This window comes from Carassius gibelio, chromosome B18, assembly GCF_023724105.1.
Source record: "Carassius gibelio isolate Cgi1373 ecotype wild population from Czech Republic chromosome B18, carGib1.2-hapl.c, whole genome shotgun sequence".
Lineage (NCBI taxonomy): Eukaryota > Metazoa > Chordata > Actinopteri > Cypriniformes > Cyprinidae > Carassius > Carassius gibelio.
Genome location: NC_068413.1, coordinates 10,090,093 through 10,111,608, shown reverse-complemented (window position 1 = coordinate 10,111,608; position 21,516 = coordinate 10,090,093). Strand labels below are relative to the sequence as shown.

The following is a 21,516-nucleotide window of genomic DNA, read 5'->3' as shown; positions in this document are numbered from 1 at the left end:
TACCTCAAAAAGAGGCCCACAGAGACAAATCAGATTCAAACAAACAATCCAAAACTTTCGGGACAATTATATTACTGGGATCATGCAAGTCCAAATAACAAAAGGAATTGGAAAGCCACAATGTTTACATAATAGAGTGCATTCAAACTGAGCCAAACACCGGTCTATTTCAAGACTCAGTAATAATAAGGGCCTTTTATTATTCTATTAAAACTGCTGTTGAGTCCATGCTACACTTGGCAGATTGTCAGCAACATCCTGATTAAATTTGATGTGAGATCCTGCTTGCTATGGCTTCACAGCAAATCAATTTTCTGAAGGGTTCTTCTGTTACATCAATATTTTTTTCTCCCACCACGGCTGCATGCTTCAGTCCGTGTAATGATCCGGAAGAGGTAACACTAAGCAGTTTTGTCTTTTAGACTGTGTTGAAGGTTAGAAAGGGGACAATAACATTAACAAACTGCATTCAGCTGTAGCACTTATTTGCGCCAATATAAAATATTTAATTAGTTAAGTTTAATGTCAGAATAGACCAATTTTGCACCTTTAGTGTCATGCAGCTGCTCAATTACCGAATAATAATGATTAAATACAGGATTTAATGGGATGCAATGTAATTTAATCTCAAATTTAGTTTTTTAGCTACATGGATTTCTTCAGTTGTACCTTATAGCTCTGTTGTGAGCCAATGACAATGTTTCCCATGTCTAGAAAGTCAAAGTTGAACTGCAGCTTTGGGGCTACACCCTCTGCTTGTATGCATAGTGGCAACCGAGATTCACGACCTGTGTAAGTACAGAGCATTCAAATGAGAAAACAAAAAAGGACAGGTTAGCATAATGAAACAGGCTGTGAAATTTCACTGGCTACAATATCAACAGTCTGACTTTCTAGGTCAATACTAATCCAAGCAACCAGAATATTGTTAAGACCTTAGTCAAACATGCAAATAAATGCAAATCTGCAGATGGGCCTAAGCAACCACATGCAAATATACTAATGCATTGTTAGAAAACAATACAAACATGCATGAGCATAGTTGTAACAGCAAAAAGCTATTTATTTTAACATGACATCTGTTATCATGATGCTACTGTAAGTACCAGTGATTTCACAGTAAACAGTCTGTTGGTAGATCCTGGCTTCCTGTGGTTTGAAGATGATGTTCACCTCTGCAGTGCTGTTGGGCCAGATTTCTCCCTTCTGTAAACAAAGCAGTCAAATCAGCAGAGAGAAGCCATAATTATACCACAGTCATTACAAATTGATTTTGATTCATTTAAACAGATGTTATTTGTTGTATAACTGCAATGTAAAGCCTGTATACGGTCTTTGTGCTGTAACCTTTAAAAGTATTTTTTTTATGTCTTGGAAAGAAATCTCTTATGCTCACCGGGGCTGCATTAATCAGAAAATGTAGTAATAAGAGTAATATTTGTAAAATATTTTTACAATTGAAAATTACTTATTAATATTCCAAAACATTTTAAATGTATATTTTACAAATGAAATATAAAATCTTTTTTTTTTTTTTTTTTTTCATTTACCAAAAATGGTTTAATAGTTTTAGTTTTTAGTAGTGTATCATTGTGGGAGAAATTATGTGGAAAAAGTGACCAAAAACCTCCACACTACTCCCTGAGACAGTAAACACATACATAATGGTGAAAACCAAACAGCCAGACCTGTGAACCTAAACTTCACAGGTATAATCCCAGCAGGTGATGCATCAATAAACTTGGGAGATACAGAGGTCTCCTATCACCACTGCGATCTTGAGCAAGCCACTTACAATTAAGGTGCTCCAGTGGGGCTGGCCTTCCAATTACATTGGATAAAAGTCTTGGCTAAATCACTAGTGAACAAACAGCATGTTATGTCACCAGGCAATGCTTGACAGTGTTGACGGAGCAGGTGCGATTAAGCTCTACTGCATGTAAACAGATGCTCACATCCAAGCAGAGGGGATACCGATCTGTTTTGTTTTGCATTGTCTCTTGTCTATCTTGTCTAAGCCTGCATAGTCCTGGTTTGAAAAAGCTGCATTTGCATGAGCAGACAAGGTAAGAGTGGATTTAAAAAAAAAAAGCAGAGGATAATTGGAATCATTTTCAATGGTATCCATCCTATTACCTTGTTCTGTCTTAAATAAAATGCACATAAAACTAAAGGACATTGTGAGATGCAGAGGAAAACGAGATCAGCAGTACATCTGTATATGCCTTTAAGAGGCTCAAAGTCACAGTGAGGTGGTAGAATTAACACCGAACACTGTTGGATGTGTCTTTTGAAGGTTATGTGATTGGCCATTTGGAAAAGAACAAAGTGCTGAGCTGGACTTCCTAGACGCAGATCTGTCATAATCAGCTGGCACCGTTGCATACATTCTGCAGCTACTGCAGATACACAGCACAAAACCAATACGATAACCAATGCAGAATGTAGTACAAAGGAATAAAATCAGACACAATAAAAGGTTATTAGTAAAACTAAAAAACTACTCATTCAGAATCAGAACTACCATTTAGTAAAATACATCATATTTAACTCTCACCTACATAACAAATCCTTCTGGCTAATTAAAAACAAGCTCAGTATCATTTAAATTGCTTGGCTGAGTTGAGTGATGTCTAAGTTTGGTTTCCACCATATGTTTAGGCATATGGTTATACGGTACGAGGACATCCTAAGTTTCAGATTTAATTGCTGGTTATGTAATATTGCATTGGGGAAAGTGAAATCTAAAATACTAATGCATGTCATGTGTCTAGTTGTGAACAACACACCATGGGCCTCATGATGATGTCCTGGTCAGTCAAAGACAAAAGCTGCTGCTGAGTTTGCATGAGCCCCTCTTGGAGGCTATGGGAAAACACTGAAAGACGAGCTCGCAAAGAAGGATCAGTGTTTTCTGTCAGAAACTGCTCCATTTCATCATCCTCATCTTGATGCAGCTCTGAAGAAAGCCTACAAAACAGGAAAGAAAACAACAGAGAGAGAGAAAATCTGACAGAGGCAAAGACATACCTAAACATTCATAATATTAAAAGAACAGGTAATTAAAAATAATCATTAAATTCTGTCATGATTCATTACCACAGAAAATGACTTTCACTTGTCTCTCAAAATGCAACTAAGATTTCCAAAGATTTCATATTTTCAAACGTGTACTTGGAAAACTTTAATTATATAGAACTATTAAACTCATATAATCAGTGATGCTGTCTCCACTGGATGCGGCGTGGCGCAACAAATCCCTGACAGAAAACTGCTGCGCTCTATTTATGATGTATTGACACAAATTTCAAAAGATTTTCAGTGGTCGCTTTGTCGCGTCCAGTGTAGACAGACTTTAGTGTTGCAGCACGACAACTGTCGTGTCCGGTGTGGACAAGGTGTAAGACTTAAAGCTGATAGAGGTCAACTAGTCAAACCTTAATTTGTTCAATTCCTCTTCATCTTCAGTTGCAAAATTTTTCCACTGGTAATGCACAATAGAATCACTCTTGTTCACTATTGCCACTTTCTCGTAGCTAGCCAAGGAGATGTAGGTTTTCTCCACCATCACATTGCTCTTGTCCAATCCAACATTTATATCTGCAGACTCTCCATAAAGGCTGATTCGGATGTCTTCTCCTACAAAGAGTCATAAGGTTTACATATATATCAAAGTAAAAGGTTTGTATATGAAGACAGTACACTGTTAACACAAGAATAACAGACACAACATCAACCAAAGATTGTGAATATGCAACTCTCGTCTATTGGTGGTAATTCTCTTAAACCTATCCATTAAATTTCTCCTTTAAAAATATATTTTGTGCCAGCCTAGTTACATATGTACAAAACAGGGCAAACTGGCGTGAGACCACAATCCCCTTAAAGCTGCAATGGAAGTGGAACATTCTGCAAGTGATCTACTGACAATGTGCAAATTAAGGAACACAGATCCAACCAGCTCTTTTCCATAATGCATAATCCAAAACACAATCTACCAAGAAGCAGTGCAAATGAGCAACTATCGGAGCCATGTCAAGTGCAAAATGTGTTAAGGCATGCTTAATTTGGGCGTTAAATAATGGTGCAAATACCTATAAAATTAACTACCGCAAATGTTAGTAAACCACGTTTTATGATTCATTTAAATACTCTCAACCTATACATTTTGGGTCTGAAAGGAAAACTCTTACAAATGCATATGCAATAAAATCCACTGCAACGAACATGAATCTTGGCAATAACATGTTATAGGGTTGACTTCACTGAGAGCAAAATAAATAAATAAATAAATAAATAAAAAGTATTTTATATATATATATATATATATATATATATATATATATATATATATATATATATATATATATATATATATATATATATATATATATATATATATATATATATAATTTCATCATACCATGTTATTTGAAATAAAAAGTAATATTTTATTTAACTTAATAAGGCCAATGAATGATGTACTGAAAAAGACTTGATGGCCATTTAATCAATTGACAATGAAAATATTTTTTAAATCTGCATGTCTACACATACATTAAAAGTATGACATTTTAGCTTAAATGTATAATTTATAAGATACTGTAACAAGGTTTTTATTACAGACTAAACAGAGATATATCTATACAATACATTACATTAATGCATTAATGTGTTTTGTTATACAGAGTGAGTAGTGAAACATGAGTACACAAATGGGGTACCAATGGAACCGTTTTCTAAGAATAATACCCTTGGAGAAGGTATACATTTGTGAAATAGTGAATAATAAAAAAAGTCCCCATTAACTTTCCAGCAAACATAAAGCTTTAAAATTAGACAATTAAATGACTTGAGCTGCGATTGTTTTAGTCACAATAGTGGTGGTGCTAAATGTACACAAATAGAAGTGTGTGTTCTTTTATTGTAACCATGGTGGTGCTGTTGTGCTGCAGTGACTGTGAACCTGAAATTCCATCAGGATAAGAGCTCCCCAGTGAAATGCAATCACATGACATCACCAAAAACCAATCAGCAGCAAACACAAGTAAAATTCAAAACAAGAGCTCAAATCAAGTACAGCTGACTTGCATATATTTACCTATATTTTTATTTGTTTTACTAGTTTGGCTACATTCAAAGCAGGCGCTTCATGCTTAGTAGACTATCACAACCCTGCCTTGTCCATGATGTCAGCGCACTTACTCGTGTACCCACAAAAAAAAATTTTAAAGAAAAAAAAAACAGATATAAACAGCAATCATTTTCACTATAAAATGATATATACCAGGTAAACATTGATCTTGGGCAATCTTCTTCTGCTCTGGATATATAGCATTTGGAATATGTAATAAGATTTTGCTGACTGACAAATACAGATCTGGGCAGGAGGGGTGCAATAATATGAGACAATTCCTCAAGTAAACAAAGCCAAACCAAAGTGATGGATATTGTAGAGAAACAAATTTCAGCTGCCACATTTATTGGTTGTCTTAGCAAGCTTCAATGCCCAAATGTCACTAGTGCATGCACTATTTCACTTGACAATGACATATTACATGCATGCATGTATGTGCATATGAGTTCACACCTATTTTTTGTGTGTGCGTATATGTACACCATTTGTAACTCTTGCACACATTCTAGAGAGAATACTTTTATTTTTCTCAACATAGATCTCTCTCTGAAGACTCTATTCTGCAGGGGCCATAGCTCTTGGACAAAAACAGACAGATCACCAGAGGCTTTTCAGATTGTTAAGGCATGACCCACACCTCTTCATCCCATCCCATCCCATCGAGACTTTCAAAGTATCAGGTGTACTGCACATAATTAACCCCTAACCTATTTGTTTTTTTTGAACAAGCAGGTCTTCAAAATACACAGACTATCTTCAATGCACACTGATCCAGTACACTCCCTAATAAGGCTGCCATGGATGCTGGGAAGAGAACAACTTATGCAAAAGTAACACAAATATGTTGATAAATAAGGATGTATCAATATCATATTGGTTATTGAAAAATATTTGTTTTATCAGCATTGGGGCGATATTGCATGCTGAAATTAGATATTTGATTGCAATGCCCATTTATGCCATTTACCATTTAAATTACACACCTTATCATTAAAAACACTGAACAACACTGCATAGCCACAGACTGGTCAGAGTACCCATGTTGACCCCTGTCCACTGCCAAAGCAACTACAATGGGCACATGAACCTCAGAATTGGACCATGAAGCAATGGAAAGAGGGTAACCTGTTCAAATGAGTTATGTTTTCTTTCATATTAGGTGGTTGCTAGGTGCATGTGCATCATTCACCTGAAGAAAAGATGGCAGCAGGATGTGCTATGAGAAGAAAGCAAGTCAAAAGAGGCAATGCTCTGGACAGTGTTATGCTGGGAACCTTGGGTCTTGGCATTCATGTGAATGTTACTTGGACACGTACCGCCTACGTAAAGATGGTTGCAGACCACATACAGTACACCCCTACATAGATAATGCTCCCTGCCACACTGAAAAAATTGTTCAGGAATGGTTTGAGAACATGTCAAAGAGTACAAAATGTTGACTTGGCCTCCATATTCTCCAGATCTCAATCTGAGAGAGCATCTATCTAATGGAGGTGCTGGACCAACAAATCCAATTCACGGATGCCACTACTTTCTGGACTTAAAGGATCTGCGGCTAATGTCCTGGTGCCAGATACCACAAATATTGTGGAGTTCAGAGCTGCTTTGTAATATGTAATACTATGCGTTGAATAAATGTTTTCCTGTGCTTTTCAGTAAAAACTAATGAGTGTGATTAAGGAAACTAAAGCCTGGAGCATTTTCTCCATAGCGGCTGCTTCAGTTAAGCAAGCATGTGTCATAACAGAAGTACTGCTCTTACTCCATGCACATTTTAGACAAGCCATTGAAACTGCAGCAGCACATATGAAGTACCAGAAGTATTTGCATTTGTGCTTCAGTTTGGAAAGAGACGAAAGGGAAAAAAATAAAGGCTTACGAAAGGAAAAGACAGACAGAGGGTGTGCAAGAAAGATAAAAAGACAGGCAGAGAGAGAAAAAAAACATTGGGAGAAGAAATAAACCGACATAATTATCAATAAGATCCTGAAGATGATACCCGTAGAAGTCAGGTTGTGCCCTGTGGTTTCTTTCTTTTCTTAGCTCCATCCCATTTTCACCCTTTCATCCTCTCTCCACTGATTAATTTGCCATAGATATCACTTTACACAAATGAGCCAGAGACATTTAACCTCTGTCTCTATGCATGAAGCTTTAAGAGAGAAAAAAAAGAGTGAAGGAAATTGTTTCTTTGATGGGACACTGCATCCGCCATCAGGCTGAGGGATTGTGGGAGCTGTTCAGAAGCGAGGGGAGGGGAGAAGAATGGGAAATGAGGAAAGCTTTCATAGTGCTGCAGAGTGTGTGCGTGTGTGTGATGTCTTCATCAGCTCACTCTTAAGTGCACTCTAAAAACCCTGTCAAGATGAGGGAATTCTCCTTGAGGAGGAAAGCAGTCTACTTATATCATCATGTAGACTATAGGATACACATTTGGCCCTCCAGACAAAAAATAAATAAATCTGAGATGACCAAAACATAGAATAGAAAACAGCGATTTGCTTTTGGACCTCTTGAGTAACAACAGGCATTCCTACTTCAATTAACCTATGCCAAACATTAATTAGACTACACGGAACAAAATATAAAAACAATTATCCTAACAACAGCAACTGATTCTTTAGCCGTTCCGAGGAAGCTGTTAGCATGCATTCTTACAACAGCACAGCGCATTCTAGTGATTCGTTCAGTGTACAGCAGTAATTATCTTATTTATTTCCGTGACATATTTTGTAAGCATTGTGTTACGCTGTCTGAGCAGACGACAGACTATTGAACAGGGGAGGAAAGGAGAGAGATTGATATACCATAGACAGAATGGAACAGGCAACCCGTGACCCATGTTTTGCTTTGGTGCACCATGTTTTCATTCGCAAATATAATGCCGTTTTTTTTTTTTTTTTTCATTAGCTCTCCTCACCTCGATTTTGCCATTTAAACAGACCTAGATGCTTACAGCTCCCTCTGCATCTCTTGTCTCTGAATGCCACGGTAATGAGATTTTGTTTCTATATGAATGCCGTTAATAGCAAACAAGCCACGGGTAATGTGCTGCACTGCAATTGCTAATGGAAATATAAGAAATGAGATACGTGTGGTACCACAAACAAACTCCTCATACTGAAGTTCCAAGCATGCATTCCCTATTTACAGCCATAAATGTCTGATGGGAGGGATATCCTTTGAAGAATCCCAAGCATCCCTTAAAAGGAAATAGCATTCACTGTATAAGAAAGAGTCACACTGAGTGTGAACTAGTGTGTAGAATCCCCTCTGCCCGACTGCTGCAGCTGCTTCCTGGGGCTTTTTGGCTCTTTATGCATATTTTAGAAGTCAATGGGCAAATTCTGCAGCCTGGATAAGAAGCCAAACAGCTGGGAGGCATTTGAATATATAGGACAGATTAAGTAACTCATCCTTGCCTGTGTTGCTTAGAGAAGATAGTGTCTCTACTCACTTCCAGCTATTGGTAATTAAACGCATTATGGTTGCAGAGGGACTACATGGATTTCAGTTTCTCTTTAGCTTTGTAGTCCATTATTCATGGACAGTCAAAACAGTGTAGTTAAAGGCACAGCCCCAGATTGCACAAGTTGTTCATATAAAACCTGGTTGTCAATAAGTAACACTGACATTAACCTTTAAATTTCAGCTGAGTGCATTTTGTTTTTACTTAATTTTTTAAAGGCAAATGTTTATACAGTTTATACATATCTCAATTTTAGACATTTTTAGTTTTGACACTGCATTTACATAAGCACATCTATGTTCATTGAAGCAACAAACAACATCATATCTGACAAAACTAAACACACTCTACACTTTAAATCAATGGTAACCACAAAAACTTTTAAAATATCCAACAAAATTGTCAGAATAAGAGTTCAAATTGCTTATAAAACATTACAGTAATCCACAAGCAACCCACAGAACTCTAGTCCACCAATTAACGCCTTGCAAAGCAAAAGGCTGTTTAAAACGGCTAAAAACATATATTTCTGTGATTTTGATGTCAGAGGACAACTGAGGATGGCCTTTTCACTGGAGGAATCATCATCATTATGGACTTGAAGTTTGGCCAAGTATGCCTTAATGATGTATTTCTTTATTAATTTACAAACACAGCTTTTCGCTTCACAAGATATTTTATCAGCTGTTTGAACTCTCATTCTGACAGCACCCATCCACTGTATAGGATCCATTGAAAAGCTAGTGATGTAATTCTAAATTTCTCAAGATCTGTTCTGATGAATAAACAACCTGAGGTGGTGAGTACATTTTCGGGAAATGCTCATTTTTAGGGCGAACTATTTCACATAAACATCACACCTTCAGAGCAGAATAGTGCATGGTTAGTGTTTTCCCTATATACTGTATATATAGAGCACCTTTGGAGACTTGAGACAGCTCTGTGTGCTTCTCTGAGAGGCAACTGGGACTGCAAGGAGATGTTTCTGCCAACCCCAGAACGAAACCAATGAAGACATGCTCCAAAGCAGCTTCATGTTAAACATAAATGAGGAGGAGACAGGATCAGGCACTAAATTAAAAATGATACTCCCCGATGGGTGCAAAGTAGTATTTTTAGAGCAGAGCACATATTCAAATGTTAATGCCAATGGCCTTCAGCAGACCTGTGTGTTTATTCATTGAGACAGGCAGTGCTCCTGCAAAAACCACACACACACACATACCTAAAACACATGCTCAATTATATGTTGAAATATGCATGTTCACACAGACAATAATTCATGCACATACTGGCATTTCAGTTTAAACACACCCTCTTACCCATGCACATTAACTTTATTTAAACATTTCTTTGCTCCATCTTGCCTATGAATAATGCCTACAGCTGATTCAGATAAAACAGTGATTCAGCATTAAAATTAAGACTAATGCACTGAAATAATCCTAACAACAAATCAACTATTGTGTTATGTGAAATATCATTTGTAAAAATCTGCAAATGACTAATATCATAGATCTGAGAGCTTGAGAGTTTAAAGCACAGCCCACAAGTGGAAATTTAAGTAATTTCACAAGTTTGCCTGTTCAAAAAAACAAAACAAAAACAAGCATTATATATACCTCATATTGATCCTATTTTTATGCATTCCAAAATTAAAAATAGTTTTCTTACCCTTCACAGACAGAAAGGGAACTACCACAATCAAGGCACAGAAACGTAGCAATGACATTGATAAAATAGTCCATGTGAAATCAGGGGCTCAACCGTAAATTTTTGAAGCTATGAGAATACTTTTTTGTGTGGAAAGAAAACAAAAATAACAACTTTATTCAACAGTTCTCCTCATCCGGTCTGCAGTTATGTGCCACCATTACGGAGACAGTATCATGACGTATGCGCACCCTTCCACATCATGTAAACAAAGCATGCATATGGCGCTGCTGCTAACGTAACACGCACATGTGTCAGTATGAGTATGCGTTCTTTACATGATTAAGGCCCTATGATTTCCGTGATGCAGGAAACACAGACAGAATCGCGAAATCCAGTCATAAAAATGGAATGCACAGTTTAACACACAATGTCACGAAATTGGTTAAATTTTGAATAAATTAATCACAAGTAGGTAATTACACGTACACGATATGGACTAGTATCTGTAACTATTAAGCCACAAAAGGCGATTTAAATATGAATCCTTCATGTTCTGCGTGACTCTGTTAATGAATGGCGCAGATGCGAGGTTTAATTTATTACACATACTGAAGCACACGTGACGCTCGTGGTGATTTAAGCTTCTGTCATTTCTGTGGTGTACTAAATGAGGGCGTAAACACATGAAAAACAACTCTAGTACTGCTCTGAGAGAGCCTTCATGACCATTTAATTGGAGTAAAACTAGCATCATATCGCATACACAGAACTGTTAAAGGAAAACACCACCGTTTTTCCATATTCCACTATGTTCAAATTAGACGAGTTGATATGTAGCTCTCCCATCTCAGTGCGTACACTTAACCGCTTTAGCGCGTGGCACCACTATGTTAGAGTTTAGCTTAGCATAACTCATTCCTTGGGATCCAAACAGGGAGGAATTTAGAAGCCACCAAACACTTCCATGTTTTCCCTATTTAAAGTAGGTTACATGAGTAGTAACATGAGTAAGTACGATGACACAAAATAAAATATGGCGATTTTCTAAGCGGATAAAAAATTATAACTATAATGTATGGCGGAAGAGCACTTTGCAGCACTTCAACAAGCCATGGGGAAGGAGAACTTTAATGAGGATAATTGGGAATAATGACCTGACACACCTGAACTACATTACACAATCAAGGCGAGACAGAAAACTAGTTCAAACAGAGAACACGAGGAATGTAACACAAATATTTTACGGATGTCCTTGCTACTTTCTGTGCCTTGATCGTGCTCCCTTACTGTCTACGGAGGGTCAGAGAGGTCTCGAATTTCAAGTAAATTTCAAATAACTATTTAAAAAAAACACCTAAAGAATAATACATGAACTTCCACAAAACCTTGAGAAAAGTAATGTACAGATGTACAAACTTACATTAACAGTGAAGGTTAATAATAAGATAACTTACACTTGCTGGCGATTGAATGTGGAAATCAGTACCTGTGTCACAGTGACAGTTTGTGGGAAGAGCAGATGGTCGTTATGTAATTAGCAGTAAATACCTGAATGGTAGTGCAGCAGCAAAACCTGGCTGTGATCCCCTGTGGTTTTAGGTAAGAACTCAATGGTAACTTGCATGCTTTGACCAACATCAAGAGTTCCTATGGACGGTTCTATGGAAAATGGGCTGTGGGGAACATATACACCATTAATAAAAGCAATCTTAAAAAAGAAAGTGTCAGTCACAGGTCAAAATTATCTGTACAACACAATGTCTAAAAATCTGTACTGACATGCCTCTCTTACCTACACGTGCTGAGCTGGAATTTAGCCTCACAATTTCCTACGTTCCGCACAAGCAGAGTTCTCTGGGACAAGAACTTAACTGGACAACCTTGGAAATGCAGACTATCTGGGAAGTCCAAGATGGCACGGGGCCCAATTGCACGAATAGGAACTTCAAACTTTTCACGTTCAGTCACACATATGAGTCTGTGGATGTAATCCTACAAATACAAGCATCTGAATGTCAGTGGTGATACACAGAGGAAATCAAGAACTTAAAGAAGGCAAGGCCTTAAAGGGATAGTTTACCCAAAAATGAAAATTCTGTCATTAATTACGCACCCACATGTCGCTCTGACCCGTAAGACCTTTGTTCATCTTCGGAACACAAATTAAGATATTTTTAATGAAATCCAAGAGCTTTCTGACCTTGTATAGAAAGAAACGAAACTGACATGTTCAGGGCCCTGAAAAGAAGTAAAGACATCATTAAAATAGTCCATGTGACATCAGTGGTTCAAGCGTAATGTTATGAAGCTACGAGAATAATTTTTGTGCACAAAGAAAACAAAAAGAGCAAATTTATTCCACAATTTCTTCTCTTCGCATGTGGTGCTGCTGACACAGGACCTGGCGTTATGTGTTGTGGTACGTGAAAGGAACCATCACAATCTGACACGGAAAAGAGGAAATTGCTGAATAAAGTTATTATTTTAGTTTTCTTTGGCACAGTAAATATTCTCATAGCTTCATAACATTATGGTTGAACAATGATGTCACATGGATTATTTTAGTGATAGTGATAATGATATTTTAACGATCCTTATTACCTTTCTGGACCTTAAACTTATTGATGCGTTGCTGTCTCTGCAGGGTCCAAAAGCTCTCAGATTTAATTAAAAATATCTTAATTTGTGTTTCGAAGATGAACGAAAGTCTTACGGGTTTGGAACGACATGAGGGTGAAGTAATTAATGACAGAAATTTCATTTTTGGGTGAACTATCCCTAAATCAAACTATCCTTAACAAACCTAAATATAATATGGTACTGTTCATCTGGTACATACAGTATGCTTAATCAATTAATCAATCCTAATTTAAATAAACCCCTGAATTTGGAAAAAGCTGCTTTTAACAAAGATTCCATAATCCTCAATCAGATGCAAACCCTGACAGAGAATACAAGCAAGAGAGGAAATAATACTGTCTTTCTCAGACTAGGTTACCATAGATCTATTGAACTGACTCTATTTGAATTAATGCATGAAGGAATCTCCATTAATATTTTGCCAAAACAAAATATATTAGCAGGCCACTTCACAGACTGCAAAAGAGCATCTAATGGACAAATGAGCGGCTGTGGTGTACAATTCTCTCGTGTCCTCTGCTTAAGAAAATTCCTTTCTCAGATTTCTTAAAGATAAGTTAAAGATTAAAATGAGACTTGACTTGGAGGTTTATTTGCAACATTGTGCTGTAGAGACAGAAATACAGACATCACCGTGAGACAGTTTATGCATATTTTGCATAACTTCTTTAGAGATTCATTGAAATACATGCAATTAGCTCATGAGTACACTGATAATGATCATATAATGTATGCAGCGTGTTGCTTATTGAAAGTATAAACTTTACCTTGTTCTCCTGTGGAGTGAATAGAATTGTGAATGTAGATGCCATGCCTGGGGCCACTTTCTTACTAGCATCTATCGGGCTGACCACTTTAAAATAAAGTGAGTCATCTTCAATTACCTTTACTAGTCGAGGAACCTGCAATGGTTATAAACATATCTTTGTCAAGCCATTGTTCATTACACATGAAAATGAACAAAATAACTTCCAACTGTCTTAAAGGAATAGTGCAAGATGTTGAATGGTGTGAATTAGAATGGCATCAACTACAATCTTCCAATATAGGTTAACAAAATCATATACTGTAACCTCCACATCAGATTTATGCCAAAATACAGAGGTCTAAACAAGAAGATCTGCAGAGAAAATTAAATTTAAACCAACTTCATCTCTATTTTGTGGACAGGTGAATTGGTTTATGTGTATAAAGGTTTAAATCCAGGTAATTGGAAAATGTCCAGGACTTGATTTGTGGTGCAATGCAAATCTCTTGAGCTAACAATCAAGTAAATAAATCTACTTTCAATTCATTCCATCATTTGAACTGGAAGTTCATAATAAAGCATATACCTGTATAAAGACAAATGCACCCAAATGTACTAAATATTTTTTTTTCTGTTGTTTTTTTTAATACTTTATTTATGTAATTGTGTAACAAACTGACTATAATCTCCTCAGAAGGAAAAATGTTACCTTGTCACTGTTCCGCAGCTCTAAGGGCACCTTGTATGTCTTAAATGGTAAGTAGTTCTGAAACACAATCTCAGACGGATATGGCTGAAACATGGCCTGGTCCAAATCTAATGATGAAAACTGCATTTAAAAAAAAAAAGCAAAAGTCAGACTTTTAGATAATATCTGATACAAATTGTAAATATAAAATGTAGAAAATGGCTCAACAGATGGCTTTTGTATTCAAATGGGTTGCGTTTGTGTTGAGGCAGAACATACAGCACTCGTAATTGAGAAGATTTTCACATACAATTACATCCATCACATCCAGTCTGACACACATTTTATTAGGTCAATATAGTAAAATATAGATACTGTAAACAGCTACAGTTACTATACTATACATATTAAAAGCCATTAGTATCTCCCCAGAGAGAACCAGTGATGAAGAAGAACACACTAAATAATTAAGTTCTTGTGCTGAGCGTTGTAAAATGCTGATATTTTACCTTGTGATGTGTGGTGTCACTCATATCTAAGAGCTCCAGGATACGAGGCGGATGCATCTCATAAGTGTTTAATAATCGTTCTTCTGTAGTCTGGCACATTTCTCGAGCATATACAGATGGAATTAGCTGCAAAGACAGGTGTAGCCTGTTATGAGCGCATTTATCCACTATGTAAAAATATTTTCCTATATTCTGCATAAATCTATAGGGCATATAGTATTCTTTGAACAATGATTATTATGAAAAGAACTATATAAATAAATTAAACTAAAGTGAGTTGATAAACTTCTTTTGATAAAATGTCTTTTGGCTTAAGCAGGGGTCTCAAACACTAATCTCATAACATTGTTATTATGAAATGCATTAATGCCACCTCTGAGTCTGGTCAAAAAGTTTGTAATGTTGTAAATTTGTGCTCTTCTGTGCCATGGAAAGAGGAATTGTTAATGCTGATATCATTTGACTAGCAACTTATTCTTCCTGATTGTATGTTATTATTTTAATCGAATTTATTGTTTACTTAAATCTTTTGTTAAAAGTTTATGTCAAAAGATTTTGCCACAAAAGATGGCATGCATTTAATAAAGTTAGGCATTACATGCTTTTTTTTTTTTTTATTTTTTTTTTTTTTTTAAACCTTTAAGGAGTCAGACATCACCTTATAATGGGAAAGTTAAATTCTGTCATTGATCAGAAGGTGTTCCTTTTTTTTAAGTGCTCCTGGAAATAAATGTAAGCGTAGAAACTTTAAGAATGTAACGTTACATTTTAAAAACTAATTGCACACATTTATGCAAAGTGTAAATGATCAAATATAATCTACAAATCATGCAATACTGTACCACTAAATAATAAGCATTTGGAGGGCTTAGCTAAACAGGCCAATTATCTTTTATCAAAAGCAACTTACAAATGAGGACAGTGGAATCAATCAAAAACAACAAAAAGAGCAATGATATTTAAGTGCTATAACATGTCTCAGTTAGCTTAACACAGTAGCAAGGGCTCTTAAATAATATAATAAATAAAAAGAAAACAGATAGAATAGAAAAAGAATAGAAAGCTAAGCTAGTGTTAGAGGTCTATATATATTAGTGCTGTCAATCGATTAAAAAAATTTAACTAATTAATCGCACAATTTTTTAAAATTAATCGCGATTAATCGCGATTAATCGCAATTAAAAGACTGAAACTTTTTGGATATGTAAATGTAAAATGTAAATAATTAATGTAAACTCAAGACAAAGAAACTATTTAAATTCAAAATATGATTGTTTATTGGAATTTTTGTTTAACTTGTAACACAGATTTTCTCATGTAAACAACATACCTGCAATAAACCATCAATATCCTCCAAATTAACTGTTGGCTTGAAAGCCATATTTATTACAGAAATAAAAACACAGGCATGTAAGTACCATTTGAATTTCAAAACAATCAATGCCAATAAAAAACAAAAATGATTTCCATGTTGAATTCTAAGTGGACTGCAAAAAAAATTCCAAAGTATAGTCATTGCCAGTGCTTTAAGTGGGCCAGTATGCACCCATACTCAGTACTGCCACTTCCAAATATAGCTCTTGAACGTACCGCCACCTCTCCGTGCGCCCAGAACGTGCTTGTAGCGTACCGGTACGCTCATTTGGACATCTGTTTTAATAGAGGTTTTAATCGTTTACCTGCACTGCCGATTTTCAGAGCGCCCTTCACAATGCAAGCTTCCTAATTCATCCCACCCAGAGCAGAAACTACATTACCCATTCACCCTTAAGTTATACAAGTGAATAGCGCATGTGTCGCTTTTCCCACTGTTAAGTGTCAACAACTCAACGTGGCCGGAGAAGGTGTGTGAAACTCGTTGTGAGTTATACTAAAGCAAAATCTTGAGTATTTATTGTCTGATAAACATTAAAAACTGTCTGCAGAGGTTGAGTCGTCCTGCAGCCCCCGCTGGCTGTTCATTGGCTGCAGCATCTTTTTTCTAAGTTCTAAAAAAATACCATAGACGGCAAGGCACAAATTTAGATATTAATTTATCTAATTAATCTATAGCCTATGCACAAAGACAATATGATCTTTTTGTCCCCTTTTTGTTTTAAAGCTTGATGAAGAGAGAGAGCGCAAGTTGCTGCAGCTGAGGAGGACAGTGATGCACGCGCACAGGAGTGATTGACAGTTCGCGGCACTGTGTACAAAAAATACTCCGCTACACAATTATTTCGTTATTTTCATTTAAGCTTATTAACGTTAGCGTTATAGAAAGGTCTGATTTACGCACTGTTACAGTCATTGTTTTTTTTTTTTTTTTAAACAATGACATTTGAGTTCATGATTTTAATGTTGCTGTTTCTTGTGGCAGACTAAATGAAGAGTAATGTTTCTTGTGGCAGACTGAAGAGTAATCCGGCAGAGTTTTATACTGAAACTTTCCGTCTAAAAGTCCTTCCCTGGTCTTATCCATATTTCTTTGCACGTTGAACACACATAGGCCACAACTGGAAATAAAAAAAAAACTGCAACCGCGTTAATTGCGTTATTTTTTTTTTAACGCGTTAAATATTTCAAATTAATCGAATGCGTTAACGCGCTAATTTTGACAGCACTAATATATATATATATATATATATATATATATATATATATATATATATATATACACACACACATAATTGCATAATAAATGGGAAAAAAATGGAATACAAAAAGATTAGAAGGGCAGTTAGATTTTTTTCAAAGAATAGAATTAAAAGTGAGTTCTACTGTTAGGAGGTCAAATAAAAATGGAAGAGATGGGTTTTAAACCGATTCTTGAAGATGACTAAGGACTCAGCTGCTTGGATTGAGTCGGGGAGGTCATTCCACCAGGAGGGAACATTTAATTTAAAAGTCCGTAAAAGTGACTTTGTGCTTCTTTGGGATGGCACAATCAAGCGACATTCACTTCACGCAAGCTTCTAGAGGGCACATAAGTCTGAAGTAATTTAGGTAAATGGGTGCAGAGCCAGTGGTAGTTTTGTAGGCAAACATCAATGCATTGAATTTTATGTGTGCAGCTAATGATAGCCAGTGCAAATTGATAAACAGAAGTGTGACGTGTATTCTTTTCGGCTCATTATAAATTAATCTTGCTACTGCATTCTGGATTAATTGTAAAGGTTTGATAGAACTGGCTGGAAGACCTGCCAAGAGAGCATTGCAATAGTCCAGCCTGGACAGAACAAAAGTTTGAACAAGAAGTTGTGCAGCATGTTTCAAAAGGAAGGGTCTGATCTTCTTGATGTTGAATAAAGCAAATCTGCAGGATCGGACAGTTTAGCAATGTAGTCTGAGAAAGTCAGATGATCATCAATCATTACTTCAAGGCTTCTGGCTGTTTTTGAAGGAGTTATGGTTGATGTGCATAACTTGATGTTGAAATTGTGATGAAACGATGGGTTTGCTGGAACCACAAGCTGTTCTGTCTTGGCAAGGTTGAGTTGAAGGTTATGGTCCATCATCCAGCAAGAAATGTCTGTTAGACAAGCTGAGATGTGAGTAGCTACCGTCTGATCATCAGGATGGAATGAGAGGTAAAGTTGAGTGTCATCAGCATAGCAGTTGTATGAAAAGCCATCTGAATGACAGAACCTACTGATCCCATGTAGACAGAAAAGAGAAGTGGTCCAAGAACTGAGCCCTGAGGCACCCCAGTAGTTGGGTAAGTAGACAAGTAGCAGGATGATTAGTAAGGATGAATTTGGAGACTTCTGCCTCAGAGAGTGAAGAGAAGGATGTAAATGAGTGTATGTTTGATTATGGTGTGGAAAATTGTGCACTGATGTTTTTAATTTTATTAATGAAAAACGTGGCAAAGTCGTCAGCTATTAGAGATGAAGCAGGAGGGGGAGGACAAAGAAGTTAGGAAAATGTTTTAAAAAGCATGCGAGAGTTAGATGAATTGTTAATTTTGTTATGGTAGTATGTCATTTTAGCAGTGGAGACATTAGCAGAAAAGGAAGATAGGAGTGACTGATACACATTAAGGTCAGAGTATTTTTGGATTTGCACCACACCCTTTCAGCAGCTCTAAGCTTAGCATGGTGTTCGCGTAGAACATCAGATAACCAAGGGGCAGAAGGGGTGGTACGGGCTGGCCTGGAAGACAAGGGGCAAACAGTGTCTAAACAACATGTAAGAGAGGAGAAGAAAGTATCAGTAGCACTGTTAGCATCAAAGATACTAACAGTTTAGGGGAAGGAAATGAAGATGAAACCATTGCAGATAGCCCGGAGGGTGAGAGTGATCGTAGGTTACATCGAAAGATGACATGTGGAGGGGTAAGTGATGTATCAGGGACCATGTTGAGGTTAAGAGTGAGGAGGAAGTGATCCGACGTGTGTAGTGGAGTAACCAGTACATGATCAGTAGAGCAGTGTCGTGTATAAATAAGGTCCAGTTGGTTGCCTGATTTGTGAGTAGCAGTAGCTGACACTCGGTGGAGATCAAAAGAAGCAAGCAGAGTGTGGAAATCACCATACAGAGGTTTATCTAGGTGGATGCTGAAATCTCCAAGCATAACCAGGGGAGTAACATCCTCAGGAAATGTTGAGAGCAGCACATCAAATTCATCCAAAAAGTTACCCAGTGGTCCTGGGGGTCGATAGACAACTACAAAATGTATTTTAAGAGGGTAGGTAAAAGTAACTGAATGGGATTCAGGATTAAAGGATTAAATTTCCAATCATTAGAGATGAGCAGACCAGTACCTCCACCTCTTCCAGTCAAACGGGGGGAGTGGGAAAATATGTAATTATTGGAGAGTGCTGCAGGTGTAGCAGTGTCCTCTGGTTTGATCAAGGTCTCTGTTAGGGCCATGAGATTAAGCTTCAAATGACTAATAATAGAAATAATAAAATTGGCTTTGTTTACAGCAAACTGGCAATTCCAGAGACCAATAGAAAAAGAAAGTAGTTAGCAGACATAGGCAAAGTGTGCAGGTTGTTAAGACTGCGCTGCCTACATTGTGTGATGCGTGGTTTGCGAGTGGTAGTGATAGTAGGGATCTGGAAACATATAGTAAGAATTGGTTATAAAAAAACTGAAACAGAAATGAAACTAGTAGAAGGAAAAAAAATATTAATCAAAGCAATACCAAAGTCCTTTTAGGCAAGTTGTGCCACTCGGCCCAACTCGGATTTTCCTTCTATAGTTGTACTGAGGATTGAGGAAGTGGCTTGTCTCTTATAAATTGTAAAATGTGCAATGATATAATAGATTATAAAGGGTTTTATAATTAAATACATACGAAAGGTCATTTAAATCTATCATTATTATATATATATATATATATATATATATATATATATATATATATATATATGTATGTATGCATGTATGTATGTGTATATATGTATGTGTATATATATATATATATATATATATATATATATATATATATATATATATATATATATATATATATAGATAGATAGATAGATAGATAGATAGATAGATATATATAGATATATATATTAGTTGGTTGCCCCAGTGTTCAAGACATGGTTACGGCCTTGTAATGTAGTGAAGGATGTGGTTCATTTTTAATAGATATTTATGTGATTCAAAACAATGTTTTTTAGGTGTCCTTAGAACATTAAGGCTGTATGTTTGTGTAAATTGTAACTTAGTTTAATTAAGTTACTTATGGTTAGTACACCGTTCGGAGGCATGGATTTAGGCTAATGATAAGGGTAACCTGCTGCTTTAAAATTACAGTTTTAAGATATAGATGTATAGAATAAAATGCTCACCTCAGAACTTGCTTCCCGTTTTACCAGTTTGGGATTTCGGGGTGCCACCACTTTTGTTTTGAATCCTGCTGCTGGCATCTTCTCGCGAGAACTTCGGAGGTTTGAGTGAGAAGCTTGGACATTCGAGGCTGGCATTTTGAAACACACTGACTCGCGTTTTTATGCAAAAATGAAATCCGGTGCTAATTACAGAAATGTATAATTTTTTTTTCTTGACTGACGATGACAAGCGAAAAATGTTTAACCGAGGAGCAGGCGGCTAGCAGTTAAACGTCAATCGCACGCTAAGCCGCTCCATTGGTGATGTTGTGTTTATCCGAAACAAACGACGTTTAAAATTTATGTTTAAAAAATAACAACACCGCTACATTATGAACTAAGTGTCAGAACAATAAAATTAATAAAGCATTTTAAATTCCAGCCGTTTTCTTGTGAAGGCTCTTCCTCAAGCGCACATTTCTCAGCTTTGAGCGTGGTGGTTACCATGACGGCGGTCGCCATGGCACCGAGGAACTGAACTGTCTCAGTAAACAGCTCACTGATTGGTGGGCGTGTACACAGACGCCCTGTGATTCGCTGGAAGTTTTGTATCATAGACATCTGTACCATAGCAACTAGAAACCACAAACAATCCCTTCCCTTGATTAAAATCTGAAAGAACAGTAAAGAGGAGACTGTACAACACACCATAATCTTATGCCAGAAAACAATTACAGAATAAACATAACAAAACAAAACATTTTATTTAAAACTTTATATTGACATTAAGGTTCTCAGCAGTAGATTTATGAAATTATACTAAAATGTTTTGTTTTTTATGACTACTATTAAGTGTAACAGAAAGTCTGTCCCCTCTGACCCGACCATGTGCACATTTTTT

At 36.5% G+C, this 21,516-nt stretch overlaps 1 protein-coding gene across 1 annotated transcript in view; it reads right to left on the bottom strand.

The window, feature by feature from the left end:
* Positions 1 to 21,094, bottom strand: part of hydin (HYDIN axonemal central pair apparatus protein) — a 70,627-nt gene extending 49,533 nt beyond the window's left edge. The window contains exons 1-10 of the mRNA XM_052582955.1: positions 20,637 to 21,094; positions 14,848 to 14,973; positions 14,360 to 14,479; positions 13,670 to 13,804; positions 12,055 to 12,254; positions 11,811 to 11,935; positions 3,438 to 3,639; positions 2,790 to 2,970; positions 1,107 to 1,206; positions 670 to 788 (exon numbers count right to left, since the gene is read on the bottom strand). Of these exons, the coding sequence (XP_052438915.1) occupies positions 670 to 788; positions 1,107 to 1,206; positions 2,790 to 2,970; positions 3,438 to 3,639; positions 11,811 to 11,935; positions 12,055 to 12,254; positions 13,670 to 13,804; positions 14,360 to 14,479; positions 14,848 to 14,973; positions 20,637 to 20,771 (1,443 nt within the window). The 5' untranslated portion in view covers positions 20,772 to 21,094. The remainder of the gene's footprint in view (positions 1 to 669; positions 789 to 1,106; positions 1,207 to 2,789; positions 2,971 to 3,437; positions 3,640 to 11,810; positions 11,936 to 12,054; positions 12,255 to 13,669; positions 13,805 to 14,359; positions 14,480 to 14,847; positions 14,974 to 20,636) is intronic.
* Positions 21,095 to 21,516: the final 422 nt, after the last annotated feature.